The sequence below is a fragment of the Panthera leo genome, chromosome D3 (assembly GCF_018350215.1).
Source record: "Panthera leo isolate Ple1 chromosome D3, P.leo_Ple1_pat1.1, whole genome shotgun sequence".
NCBI lineage: Eukaryota > Metazoa > Chordata > Mammalia > Carnivora > Felidae > Panthera > Panthera leo.
In genome coordinates, this window is record NC_056690.1 from 5,209,220 (window position 1) to 5,223,142 (window position 13,923).

Sequence of the window (13,923 nt, forward strand, 5' to 3'; positions counted from 1 at the left end):
ACACCGGGAGGTCCAGCAGGTGGGCCAGGGGTGGGGGAGGGGAGGGGGAACACGAGGTCAGGGAGATGATGGTGACCTTGTGGGCTGTCATGTGAACTTCGGCTTTTATTTTTATTTTTCTTAATGTTTATTTATTTTTGGGACAGAGAGAGACAGAGCATGAACAGGGGAGGGGCAGAGAGAGAGGGAGACACAGAATCGGAAACAGGCTCCAGGCTCCGAGCCATCAGCCCAGAGCCTGACGCGGGGCTCGAACTCACGGACCGCGAGATCATGACCTGAGCCGAAGTCGGACGCTTAACCGACTGCGCCACCCAGGCGCCCCAGGACTTTGGCTTTTAATCTGACTGAGGTGGGGGCCGCGGGAAATGTTTGATTTTTTTTAATGACAGTTAGCTCATGTAGCATACAATGCACTCATTTGATGGGCACAACCCACCAGATTTTAGTCTATTGCACGGGGTCGTGCAGACACCACCACAGTCAATTTTAGGACATTGTCATCATCCCAAAGATATCATCATCCCCCCCCCGATCCCAGACCACCACGAATCTGCTTTCTGCCTGGTGGAGTTGCCCCTTCTGGACATTTCCTGTGAACGGAACCCAACACTATGTGGTGTTTTGTTAACACGCTTCTTTCACTTGGCATCGTGTTTTCAAAGTTCACCCGCACTGCGGCCCGTAGCAGCACTGTTTTCCTTTTCGTGCCAAATAACGTCCCGTGGGGTGATACCGCCCCTCTCGTTTACCTATTCGTCAGCTGAGGGACGCGGGGGCCACCTCCACCTTGGGGCTGTCGCGGGCAGCGCTGTAAGGGCCACTGGGGCACGGGTGTTTGTGTGGACGCGGATCTCCTTTCTCTCGTGTGTGCCCCAGACTGGACCAGCCGGGTCTTAAGGTGAGTCTGTGTCCAGCCTTCTGAGGGATGGCTTCCCCGGGGGCCGAACCATGTTACACCCCCCTCCCCCAGCAGTGTCTGAGGCCACCAGCGTCCCCGCCTCTTTGCCAACTCTCACTCTCCGTCTTTCGGTCACGGGAGACTGTGGAGCGGAGCACGAACGTCATCTGACTTGGTTTTCACGGGATCCCTCCGGCATCCACGGTGAAAACATTTTACTCCTTTTCATCTTTCTTTCTCTTCTGCGTTTTTGCTGCCTTTCTTCATCCTGGCAAGGTCTTTCTCTCAAGTGCGATGAAGCTTTTTCTCCTGCTTCTTAGGTCGCCTTAAGTCACCCCCACAAACCTGCCCCCCGCCACCCCCCCCACCGGAAGTGACTCCCCTCCGACGAGATCACGAGATCACGGGTCTCAGACAGCCTTTCATCTCCTCTGCCTCTGGTCAGGTGACAGCCAGCCGTGACGCAAGGTCACTCCCGCCATGTCCTTGGGCCTGTCTTGGGTAAGCATCACGCACATTTGGACCTTGAGGAGTTCGTAATAAATGCAAGTTAGATCGGGTGAGACGGTCAAGGCGAATGAGCCTCTTTGAGGGAGGAGGGGTGTCAAGGAAGTGGGTGGGGGCATCCGGCCAGGGCAGACCCCAGGTTTTAGTTAACCGGTCAGTTGCCAAGAACCACAAAGTCAATAGAAATAAGACAGTCCCCGAAGCTGATGGCTGTTGAAGACCTTTGGGAATTCGTCGAAGTATATTCATTCCTCCATGAGAGACTTGATTAATTACTTAATGCTGCAGCGAGCGAGTTGATTACTTCGTCTTTAGTGCCTATGAAGTACGTGCGGGACACTGTCCCAGTGCTGGGGGTGCATCCGTTAGCAAGAACAGAAGGGCTTCTGCTCTAGAGCTGGGGGAGACAAAGGAAATAGAAAAACGAAGACAACAATTTCAGATAAAACGGGGTGACTTGGTAGAGCGACTGGTGGCTTGGTGTTCCCATTTTGGACATTTAACAGTAAAGGCCCCTCCGAGGAGTGGACTTTGAGCTGAAGCCTGGAGGAGGAGTGAGCCCCAGAAGGATCTGAGGGAAGAGTGTTGTAGGCCTGAGGTACCGCAGGTGCAAAGGCCCTGTGGCAGAAGAAAGCTGGGGCCGTTCAAGGAACAGAAAGCAAGCCCAGGAGGCTGGGAGTAGCGTGAACATGGGGAGAGGCTGGGAGATGGGGACAGAAACGCGGACGGGAGCCAGGTGGGGCAGACCGAGGGACGGCACAGGGCTTATAGCTGTGTTCACGCCTCCTGGGAGCTGGCATGAAGTGCCACCAGTTTTCCAAATCACTGAATCCTCACAACAGCCCTTGGAGAGAGGCTCTTATCCCACGTGACAAACGAGCAAACTGAGGCCCAGAGAGGGCCAAGCCACTTGCCCCCAGGACTCTGCCGTGGGGAACCCCGGAGCACGGGTTTCCCTGGACCTGCTCCCATGGGACAACACAGCCTTGCCCTGGCACCCCTCCTGCACGCACCCTGGACAAGGGCAGGTCCCCAGGCAAGGCTGTCTGGCCGGTATGCAGTGGGTGCCCAATAAATACGGGCTCAGGCCAGGCCACGCTGCTTCAGGATGGGCCTGGGATAAGGCCGCTTCCCTCCCGGGTCAAGTGGGGGTTTCAGAAGGCCCCTTTCTGAGCCATCAGGGGCTGGCTTGCCTTAGCCGGGTGCTGAGGACACTGCCTCCCATCCCGTGTAACCCCTGCCCGCCCTTGCCCTCTCAGCAGCCCAGTCGGGGAACGAGGGGCTCGGCCTACGTCAGGGCTCCGGAACCCAGCGTGAGGTGGGGGCTGGGGGTCGCAGGCACCCGGAGGCAGGCCAGGCGGGGTGGGGGGCTGCGGAGGACTGCCGGGGAGCCCATGGCCACCTGTTCATTTCCTCCAACTCGTTACCTGCGATTATCCATCGTTCAGTCGCTCATCATCTGTCTCCCTCTTCGTTAGAAAGCACGAACGTGGATCTGTTGACTTGACCTCTCCGCGCGCCTTTCCGATCTGGGAAATGGAGCCCCGTGTGTCAGGCCCTTAGCACAGCACCCAGCCTCCGTTCATTCTCAAGTGCTTGCTGAGAGCAACCATCACCTGCCAGGCAGTGGGGCCGGACGGGGCAGAGAGACAAAGCGTCCACCCCACAGCATCCCAGTTGGGGCGCAGGGGGGTGGGGGGTGTGTGTGTGTGGGGGCTCAGAACGCAAAGAACAAATGAACGTGTTGCAGGCCAGGTGGTGCTCCGCGATAAGGGGGAGCGCGGCCCGGGAGAGCCGGCGCTATTTCATTTTGCACAAGGTGGCGGGGGAAGGCCTTTCTGATAAGGTGGCGGGGCAGTCGTGAAGGAAGGAGCCGAACAGAAATGCCAAGCGAGGGGGGGTGGGGCGCTGTGCCGGGCACTGAGCACTGAGGCGGGAGTCTGCGAGGCTGGTTCCGGGAAGAGCGAGGCTAAAATAGAAGGTGTGCGTGGTGGGGACTTGGGGGGTGGGACGGGGGGGGGGGGGGGGGGGGGGGGGGGGGGGGGGGGGGGGGGGGGGGGGGGGGTGGGTTCTGGTGTTTCTGGTGAGTTGGGAAACTCCTACCCAATGTGACCAAAGACGTGGGCCGTGACAGAGGAAGTGGGAGAGGAGGACGGGCAGGGGCGCGGGATGGGGGAAGGAGCAGCAGGGGGAGGTGGGGGAGACAGAGGAGGAGAAGGAGCAGGTCAAGGGGGGAGCAGGAGCCGGGAAAGGGAGGTGCGGGGCGGAGAGGGGAAGGGGAGCGAGCGGGGGAGCCGGGCAGCGCCGACGCCCCTGCACGCGGACGGCGGAACTCCCCCGCCGCCACCCGCGGAAACGGAAGCGAGGGCGTGGGGCGCGAGACTCCCCCCACCCCACGGCGGGGCGTGTCCTCCAGACCGTCCGATCCGCGCCCCGCCCCGGCCCCGCCCCCCTGGCCGCGCGGGCCCCGCCCCTCCGCCCCCGCCCGTGGGCGCGCGCCCGAATCCCGGTGCCCCGGGCGGCCCGGGGGGCGGTCCAGCGGCGCCGGCGATGGCTCATAAGACCGCGGGCCACCTGCCGGGCCGCTCCTCCGCGCGCCGCGCTCCGGGCCCCGCCGTGCCGCTGCGGGCCGCGTCCCCGGAGTCGGCGCCTCTGTCGCCTCGGTCCCCGTCCCCACCCAGGCGCGGAGCAGCGCGGGCTCCGGGCGGGCGCCAGGGCGCGCAGACATGGGCAGCCGCGCCAGAGCGCGCCGGGCGGCCGCGATGCTGGGCTTCCTCGGGCTGCTGTGCGCCGTGCTGGGCGCCGTCATGATCGTGATGGTGCCCACGCTCATCAAGCAGCAGGTGCTCAAGGTGGGTGAGGGGCGCCGGCCGGGGCCCGCGCCGGGTCGGGGGCTGGAGGGCGCGCAGCCGGAGGCCCGGCGAGCTGCGGCCGGGATCGGCGCCCTGGTTCCGGGCCCCCGAGCACGGCGGAGCCCAGAGCACATCGCCAGGGGCAGCTGGCCGCCTCCCCAGTACCCTCCGCGACCCGGGCCGAGGTGCGGGGCAAAGGAGGCTTCCAGGGACTTTCCCGGAGGCGCGGGCCAGGGTCCGCGGAAGGCCAGAATGAGAGACCCCCCGGAGCCTGACCTCACCCTAAGGGGGTCGGGGGCCCAGGACGGGCCTGGAGTCTGGCCACATTATGGTGCTACCCTCCCGCCTCTTTACTACAGCAGCCTGAGGCCGCGTCTACTAAAATTAGGGCCGCACTCTGCCTGTTTCCTGTGCGCCCAAGAGGACAGGAACCCTCCATTCATGTGCCGCAGTGACACTCACATGGGCGCCCCGGTCTCCCGTCACGGTGCTCAGTAGAGCATTCTCTGCTGTCCAGAATCCACACAGAAAGGCCTTCTCAGGGGCCGAATGCTCTGTCCTCCGCCAGCATTGCCTTCCCGATGCGGATTGGAAGCGATAAGCCGCTTTCTCCCCAGATTGACACAGAGGCAGCCACAAGCCCAAGGCTGCAGACGCAGAGGGTTTTCCTCTGTTCATAACCTTAGGTACGATTGCCCTTTCAACCGTGGAGACAAATGAGCTGGCCTGGGACTAGACTCTGCCCTGGGTGTCTGGACAGCCTGTTTGAATGAGCTGGAGTTAAGGAAGGCCAGGGACACTGCAGAGAGGATCGCAGCTGAGCTAAAAGTGTTTCAGGGCTTCGAGGCCAGAGACAGCACCTGCAGTGTGGGGAGGGGAGACTGAGGCTTGCTTTGCCCAGACACTGAGCGGGGATACAGATGTGGATAATGTCACTGGCTCGTTGATTTCTCTTCTCCCCCTTCGCTGGCTACTTTAAGTGGGTTTCTTAAGAATGAGACTTGTCCTTAGGGCAGCTGGGTGGCTCAGTGGGTTAAGTGTCCCGCTTGGGCTCAGGTCATGGCCTCGTGGTCCACGAGTTCAAGCCCCGAGTCGGGCTCTGTGCTGACAGCTCAGAGCCTGGAGCCTGCTTCAGAGTCTGTGTCTCCCTTTCTCTCTGGCCCTCCCCCGCTTGCACTCTGTCTGTCTCTCTCAAAAAAAAAAAAAAAAAAAAAAAGAATGAGACTTGTCCACATTTCGTGTGTGTGTGCCCCATGCCCAGCACAGGATGCCTGGGAATGAATGAATCTGTGGATGAATGAAGGCTACAATCCGCCTACCCCTGCCTGTCCCTTCTTGGGACCTGGCCATCTTCAAACATGCTGCAACGTTTGGCTTTTACCACGGTCTCTGGGGAAGTAGTTGTCTGAGTTATACTGGCCACACTGTGTTTTTTGTTTTTGTTTTCTTTAGTTTTCAGATCTTTTCCCCTTAAGCCCCGTAGCCTGATTCCAAGGAGATCCTGGCTGACGGTGGCACTGAACACCGAGGTCCTCTTCGTGTTTTTTGGCCTCTGGGGATGGCAGGAGAAGCTCCCCTCGAAGCATTAAAATTGCTTTGTTCTCTCCCGCAGTGGCCAAGGGGCTACGCTTTCCAGAGTAGCCGTGAGAGCTTTATCCCAGCGCGAGCCTTCCGTGGACGCCCGCCGATGTTACGGTTCCCGTACGGTGTGCATCCTGGAGACGCTGTCACCCCGGTGGTGGAGGGGGGAGTGTGAGGGCGGGTGGGGTTTAGAGCTGATGAAGAACCTCACCGGCCCCGTCCTTCTCGGACCGGACTTCGGGGTGATTTCCGTCTGTGGACGTTGGTCAGGTTCGGGACGTCGGTTCCATGTGTACCAGCTCACACGCGTGTGCCTCCTAATTCCCGACTCGAACGCTAGGCTTCCGAAGCGGAGAGTGACATCGTCCTCCCTTGTCCCGCAGCTAGAATTTCCGGGCTCAAAGTTGAGCGAGAGCCACCCAGCACCCTATGTGACTCTCCCAAAGGCGATTGGTTTGGGACTGAGTGGCGTGAGGGCAGGAAGGCAACGCCTGGCCCGTGAGAGCCACTTCTTGGGCAGCCCCGGCTGAGCCCTGGCCAAGTGCCTCCCGTGGAAGAAGACTGTCTGTGTTCAGGGGACCTGGCGGGTGGGACCCCAGGAGAGGGAGGAACTTCCTGCCCGCCGGTGTTTTCTTTGGCTGCACAGGCCCCTGGACAGCTTGAATGGCGGGCCTTGTGCTTTTGATTTCCATTTTTTTATGCTTTTTGGTTCACTGAAGAAGTCCGCGTGTCAAAGGCATGAGCCCTTGCTTGCACAAAAAAAAAAAAACCAAAAACCAAAACCCATTCAAATGGAGGCAAAAAGTTCCCTCCACTTTATTCCCTTCCTCAGGTAATACCACCGTCATTGGCCTGTGTCTTTCTAGACTTTCATCAGTGCACGCATCGTGAGCACGTATTTGTACACGTTGGTACATACTTGTTACGTATAGTGAGCTAAGCTATGTGTAAATATTCTGCAGTTTGCTTTTCAGTTCCTGCGTACCTCTTGGAAAACGTTTCCATATCAGAACAGATAGATCTCTCCGGTCTTTGCTGTTGGTTTCACTGCTGCGTGGCTTTCCTTCCAGTGGCTTTGCACTTCATTATTTCCCTGTTTCTCTATTGACGGCTGATTTTCTCTGTCGCGGAGTAACCGAACAGTGAATGTCCTGGCACGTGCCTCTCGGCGTCCAGGCACCAACGCCTCCGCCGGGTGGATTTTCAGGATAGAAGCCTCTAGACCGCAAAGTCCGTTCAGCTTGAGTTTTGACAGTTACCGCCGAATTGCCTTTCTGAAAAGCTCTAGCATTCACACAGCCACCAACAGCATGACAGTGCCCACTCCCCCCACATCCATGCCAATTGATTGTCGTGTTTTGTTGTTGTTAATCTGATGGGTTTGATTTACATGTCTCAGGTTGCCGATAGGGTTGAGTTAGGGATGCGATGCATTTTGAAACCTGTGACGGTTTCCGGAGCCCGGGGGTTGTAGACCCGGGCTCTGCCATTTGCTGGCTGGGGACCTCGCGCGTTACTTCACCTCTGAGTCAGGGGTCAGATGTAGTTTGCCTCCTGGCACGATCACAAAGCGCAAAGGTGATTACATGTGTGTGGAAATACCCTGGATGTGCCTGGTTTCTTACTTGAATCTGACCACTGCCTTGAGAAACAGGCTGAGACCGTGCTTTTGTTCCCACAGATAAGGAAACGAAGGCACAGCAAAGATCGGCAACTTGCCGGGGTTTACACGGCTTGTGGCCGTGGTGGGCCGGCACCCCAGCCCCGAGTTGGGGTATCCACTTCTGGAGGGGCATAGGACATCGAGTGGGAGCCCTCCATCCCATCCGATGCGGGGCTCGAACTCACGAACCGTGAGATCGTGACCTGAGCCGAAGTCGGACACTCAGCCGACTGAGCCTCCCAGGCGCCCCAACTTTTTCTTTTTTTTAAACAAAGAGAATATTCGTGTATTATGTGTTTAATTAAACATTAGTAACGAACCCACAACTTTCCCCAGAGAATGGCCCAATGAATTAGACACAAATGGCAGAGGAGCCCTGTGGATTGAGGTCGCTGGGAGAGGTCCAGGGAAGGAAGCGAGACTCGTCCCTTCTTCCCCGCGGCAGGCAGGAGTGGACAAGAGGCGTTCGGCCGGACGGCGTGATCGTGAATTACCGAGTGCTGGGCAGTATTCAGGCCATCTTTGTAAATGTCCTCTTGTTTGGTCCTGGGGAATTCTGTGACACTTCTCGTTCTCATCACCAACAGTTAGGGAAACAAGCTTCGGAGAGTAATTTGCCCCAGCTGACCTTGCCTGGTGCGTGTGTGTGTGTGTGTGTGTGTATGTGTGCGTGCGTGTGCATGCACGCGTGTGAAAATGTTCTGGAAGAAAACGCCAGGAGAATGGGGACACTTGTATCCACTGCCTAGAACTGATCCTGGCATGCGCGGTCGTCCCAAGTTTGAATGGGTGAGGAATGCACGGTCAAGGTCCCTAAGGGTACATTTCCGGGTGTCTCTGGTCCAACGGCAAAGGCCCAGCGGTGGGAAGGGCTCGTCTGCTGGGCCACCGTGTGTGTTGCTGGGCCCCTTAGCCTTCTTCACATCCCAGAGGGGAGCTGAGTCCCCTCTGCTGTCTTTAAGTTGGTTTTCTGGTTGGGATCAGTCTCAGGTGCTTTGTGCACGAATTTTTCCAGCTGAGGCTGAAGGCTTCCCCCGTGTGTATTTCCATCTCGGTAAATGACACCTCCATCTCCCCGAGCGCAGAGCTGAAGATCTTGGGTCATGCCCGATATGGTCTATCAGCAGATGCTATTGGCTTTATCTTCAAAACCTGGCTGTGTTTCAACTCCTCAACATCACCCCGAAAGCCTTCTCCAACCGCTGCTTGGACTGGTGCAGTAGTCTTCTCTCTGGTCTCCGTAGACAGCCAGAGGGATCCTGATGAAACACTCAGCAGACCATACGTCCCCTCGCTGACAACCCTGCAAGGTTCCCTGTGTTACTCTGAGTGAAGACCGAGGTCCTCTCGGTGGCCCAGAGGCCCCTGCAGTCTGGCCCTCCTTCCCCCTCTCACCTCACCCGCTCTTGGCCCCGCAGCTCACCTGCCATGCACATCTCCCGGATGTCCTCGAGCCTGCCGAGCCTGGTGCCACCACAGAGCCTCTGGCTCGCGCTCCTCTCTGTCCGGAAGGCTCACTCTGAGATATCTGTGTAGCTCGCCCCGCACGTCCCTGAAGGTAGCCTCCGTTATGCTGTATGTTTATTTGTGTGTCCTCTTTCGCCCTCATGAGCGTGGACGTCTGCTGGGGCAGGGGCGGCGTTGTCGCTCCCACGGCAGCGTCCCTGGGGGCCAGAGCAGCGGGGGGTTCGTGGTACGGTGGGTGACGGAGAGGTGGTCAGGGCCGTGAGGTTGGGGTGTTTCCTCGCCCTCTCCCCTCGCCCGGGACTTGGACCCAGACTCTAGTTTGCTCCTTCTGCCCTCAGCGAGAGCCACCCGGAGAGCCTCAGGAACGCCGTGCCCTGCCCCTGGGTGGCCTTGTGCCCTTTGGCAAATGTCCTCTGCCCATCAGTTAAAAGGTGGGGGCGGAGATGACGGGCAGTGAGTGTATTCGGCAGATGCCGTTCGAAGTGTCGTGCACGTATTACATCATTTCGTTTCGCGTCCGAACAGCGACTGTTGCCTCTCTTTCCTGAGGGAAAGAGAAGCACAGGGCCGTGAAGTCCCTTGCCCCAGGTCACACGGCTGACATGGCAGAACCAGGATTTCAGTCCAGAGGGCCTCGGGCCCCGAGGCCCGGCCTCCCTGCTGTCTGTATTGACTGCTGTCAATCTTTCGCGGTAGGGCAGGCCCCTCCCGGATTCCCCGCGTGGGTCGACCTCGCCTTTGCCTGCGCGGCCGGTGGGCAGCGGGGTCCGCTCCGGCCTTTCCTCCTTATCGGCGCCTCCCCCGAACTGTCGGTACAGCGCGCCTCGTGGCTATCTCGCTGGCGGGCCGGTCTGATGGAGCGGGCTGTGTTCTAGAATCACAGATGCCCAGGCCAGCTGGGGAGGGCGGCCCGTCTCGGGCCGTCGTCGCAGCAACCCTCAGGGTGGGCTCGTGCCTCTGCCCCGGGGTCTGCTGGGCCAGCCCCGCCCGCCGGCCAGCGGCCCCCTCCGGAGCTCCGGGAGGCCGCCGGTCAATCTTGGAGGGCATCGTGGTGTCACAGGCTGATCGCTCCTGGGCTGTTTTCTGCAGGCCCCCCCCCGTGCACCTGGCCGCGTGCGGCAAAGCGGTGGAATTGATCTGTGGTGGCCGATGGCGGGCGCCCCCCCCCCCCCCCCCCCCCCCCCCCGCCCCGGGGTGGCTGGGATCGCAGGTGCGCGCTGGGTCTGTCCTGTTTTGCTTCCTCTTTCCCGCAGCGGAACTCGGTTTCTCCCCCTGCGCACGAGAGACCTTCTTACTCCATGGTGACAGCTGGAGACCGGGGGCAATTTTGAGTCTCCCGGAGTCTGGTTTATTTTTGTTTTCGGCTCTGGCTTCACGAGGGTGTGTGTGTGTGTGTGTGTGTGTGTGTGCACGCGCAAATGCTGGCATGTGCGTGCGCTGATGGCACACGCGTGACTGGTGATGTGCGAACACGCGTTGGCATGTGCAGCCCTTCCCGGAGCACGTGGGTCAACAGGGATCGCGGTGTCCCGTGTTGGCGTAGAGGTGCGCGCGTGTGTTGACGTGTGCGCGCATGGGGAGGAGTGGCACGCGCGGCCCTCACGCATCCGCACGTGCGCACGTCGTCGCGGTCGCGTCGTGCGTATCGCGACGCGTGCGGACACCCTCGCGCACGCATGTTAACGCGTGTCCGCGCGTGCTGGGTGCACGCGTCCGCGTGTGGCCGCGCGTGCCGCCGCAGTCCGGCCTCCCCTCGGCCTGGCACCAGGGGCATGTTCCGCGGGCCTCGCTCTTCCCGTTCCGTGAAATGTTCCCCGTCCCTTCCTGGAATGACTGACACCTGCCAACACCTGCACCCAGTGAGTCAGTGTGATTAGCCAGAACGTGGTTACGTGCAGTTACCTGAAACCGCCTTGTGCCGGCCTTCGTCGGGCACAGCAAACGAGGCAGAGGCCAGTCCCGAGTGGGCGTCGAAGGCGTGCTCCGTCACGTCTCCCTGGGGCACGTGCTGGTCGCCCCGGAGACCCCGCACGAGCGCGTCTGCTCCATCAAAGTCTGTGGGTCGACCCGGTGTCCTGGGTCAGCGGCAGAGAGGCCCCTGGCTCTTCGGCCACCCCCAGGGCTGGTTTCCGGCACGAGGCTGCTGCGCACAGGCTTCGGGTTCCCAGTCGTGGAGGAGTTGGTGCCCCTGTCCTTTGCCACAAAGATCTAGTGGCTTTGGCCCCGTAAACATGTTTATGGTGCAGAGAACTCAGTTGTACGGTTAGGGCCAAAATAAAAAAAAAAAACAAAAAAACACCCGAGAAACAAAAGGAGTTCTTTCCCGTACCTCGTTTTCCCTTGTCAAACGTGACCTTGGCCTCCACTGGCCCTGGGAATGGCTGGCAGGGGCAGAAACGCAAAGAGGAACAAAACAGTCCGTTCTTGGCTTTGAAGCTTTACAGGGCTCAGCAGCTGGCGATCACGGGGCGTCCCGGATGCTTCTGGTCCTGACGTGAAGCTGCTCGGTCTGCCCGGAACCTCCCTGAACCCAGAGGTCCGGGACCCTGGTGGTCCGAGGCCTGGCTGTCAGTCTCTTGCCCCTTCCCCTCCCCCTCCCCCGCCCCATGTCTTCCTGTCCCTGCTGGGGAGGGGGAAGGAACAGGAGTGGCCCGACCCTTGTTTGCTTCCTGGCATTTTGGGCGAAGTTCCTTCCACCTTTTCTGGAAGCTCCCAGAAGGACTCTTAAGACACTTGAAATATCTGTTCCCTTACCTCCTGGCCAGCTGCTCCTTTGTCTTATGTGTTGGGGCCTCGGCCAGTCTCAAGCAGTGAGGGGCGTCTTTGTCCTGGCCGCTGATATCCCACGCCCAGACCTTTCTCCCGAATTCCAGCCTCCGGCAGCCAGGGGCCAACCGCGGATCTCAGTTCGGGTGGCCAGAGGCTGCTTGCACTACCCCGGGGGGGGGTGTCCGACCCCTCACCGCTGCCCCCACCCCCCCCCCCGCCTCAGGCCTCCGGCCGTACCCCCGTCTCTGTCGGTGGTTTTTCTCTCCCACGGCCGTCCAGGCCGAGAGCCTGAGCCCCAGCCTGGCTTCCCCCTTCTCTCTCTTACTTCCTACATTGAACCAGCGGGACGGTTATAGTTTTCATCTTCACAGTACGTCCGGGATCCCACCGCTTCTCGCCGTGCCTGTGGCCACCGCCCCGGTCCAAGGCTGCATCGCGTCTCCCTGTCTCTGGCTTTGCTCCCCGGCCGGGTTTGGTCCATGCAGCGGCCACACGGAGCCTCTGAAATCTGCAGCCGGACCACCATTCTCTGTTCCAAACCGCCCCCCCCGCAGGGGGACTGGCTCATCCCCCCCCCCCACCTCCCTTGTTTGAATTTGCCAGCCCCCTCCCCATCCCCTGTGCTCCCGTCCCTCCTTCCCCTGCGGTCACTTCTGGAGCCCTGTCACCCCGTGAGATGCTGCATCTCTCACCTGTGCGCGTCCTGTGTGGTGTTTATTATCTGTGTCTCCCCAGGAAACCGTGGGGTCCGTGAGGGCAGGGACCTTGGTTTTGTTTTTTGCTGTGTCCCCAGCACCTGGAATGATGCCTAGCACGTAATCACAGGTTCTCAAGTATTTACTGAATGGGGGTTTAGAAGACAAGGGTGGTTCACAGGGAGGTTTGCGACCAGTGGCGGGTGGTGCTCCCGGGCGGGGACGTGGGGTCGGCTGCCCTTCCCCCCCGCACGGCCCCTGCTGTAGCCCGAGCTGCCCCTGCCTCCTCACCGTGCCGCCCGCCCCTGCCTGTCTGTCCACCCTGCGGGCAGCTCTTTCTGCTGCGGCCAGAGTGCTCTTCGGAAAATGCAAGTTGGATCATTTCACTGCCCTGATTAAAAACAAAACTTCTCGGGGGTGGTAGGAAGCCTGTCTGTCCCCACGGTGGCGCTTCTTCAGGGCCCCTGCCTGCTCCGGCTCTCAGATTTCTTGCCCTTGCTCTAGCCCCACAGGCTTTGCTTTTCCTGCAGGGCACTGTGTTCTTTCCTGCCCCTGGGCCTTTGCATGTGCTTTTGTGTTTCAGCTCGAATGTGACCTCTCGAAGAAGATACCCCCTGACCACCAGCCCTCCCCGTGAGCCCCACTCCCACCGTGTCCCCCGTCTGCGTTAGAGCCACCCGTGTCATTCCCTTCCGGGCCTCTGCCATTCTCCCAAGTTACGGTGTTCGTTTGCTTGAGGTTCCGTGAGGCAGGGACCTCGTCTGTCTTGTCCTTGACCGTATCCCACGGTTGGGGACCCTGGTCCAGGGCGGGGACCTGGCTGGCATGGGACTTCGGGCCGAGTCAGGGAAGGGATCCTACTGGGGATCCTCAAAAGCCTGGGCTTTGGAGCCTGACTCCTTAGATTCCCGTACCTTCTCCTCCACTCCTTTCTGCGCGACCGTGGCGAGTGACTTAACCTTGCGGTCCCTCACTTTCCCCAGGCCCGCCTCTGAGGGCCGTGCCACAGACAGTGCTGTGGAAGAGCCCGTATTAGCGCAGTGCCTGGCACAGAGGAGCCACCGGGAGCCTGGTCTCTGAGGTGCGTTCGTGGATTCAGGCGGGGGCCCTGGGACTTCTCTCCCATTCCAGTGACTGGGTGTTTCCCTTGGCCGATGTCTTCTGATCGACCCCTTCTCCGTCCCAACACGACGACGGAGTGGCCAGGAGGGACACAGATTTACGAAGAGGTCCTCAGGGCCGTCTGTGAGCGGCGGGTAACCACGCGGCACCTGTCCCGGCATCGTGGCCCCAGCGGGCGGCTCGCTTGGGGGGAGGGGGCTCCCTTCCTGCTGCATTTAAGCAGAAGTTGAGCGTTAAAGTGGAACCATTTGTGTGTCGTCTCGGGTCCTCACCCGCAGAAACTGTGTGAGGCGGGAGGGGAAGCAGCAGGCCCGTTCTGCTGCTCATTTTACTCTGAAGGGACCGGAGGCGCGGCTGACGGGCACT

General features: G+C 60.2%; 1 protein-coding gene and 1 long non-coding RNA gene across 6 annotated transcripts in view; one reads left to right on the plus strand and one right to left on the minus strand.

Moving 5' to 3' along the window:
* SCARB1 (scavenger receptor class B member 1) overlaps positions 1-13,923 on the plus strand; it is a 69,134-nt gene that overhangs the window by 1,339 nt on the left and 53,872 nt on the right. The window contains exon 1 of one of the 4 annotated variants that reach the window (XM_042911424.1): positions 4,004-4,260. The exons of 1 other annotated variant lie outside the window; for it this stretch is intronic. In XM_042911424.1, coding sequence (XP_042767358.1) covers positions 4,135-4,260 — 126 coding nt within the window. In that variant the 5' untranslated portion in view covers positions 4,004-4,134. Of the gene's footprint in view, positions 1-4,003; positions 4,261-13,923 lie in introns of those variants that run through there. 2 more of the 4 variants (XM_042911422.1, XM_042911419.1) reach the window with 2 other exon arrangements.
* Positions 368-3,597, minus strand: LOC122204166. Of its 2 annotated transcripts, XR_006195529.1 has the most exons (3): positions 3,512-3,597; positions 2,836-3,377; positions 368-1,805 (listed from the first exon to the last, which is right to left on the minus strand). It is a non-coding gene; the product is annotated as an uncharacterized LOC122204166 (long non-coding RNA). The 2 variants fall into 2 exon arrangements; XR_006195528.1 differs by lacking the exon at positions 3,512-3,597 and having other exon boundaries at positions 2,836-3,422.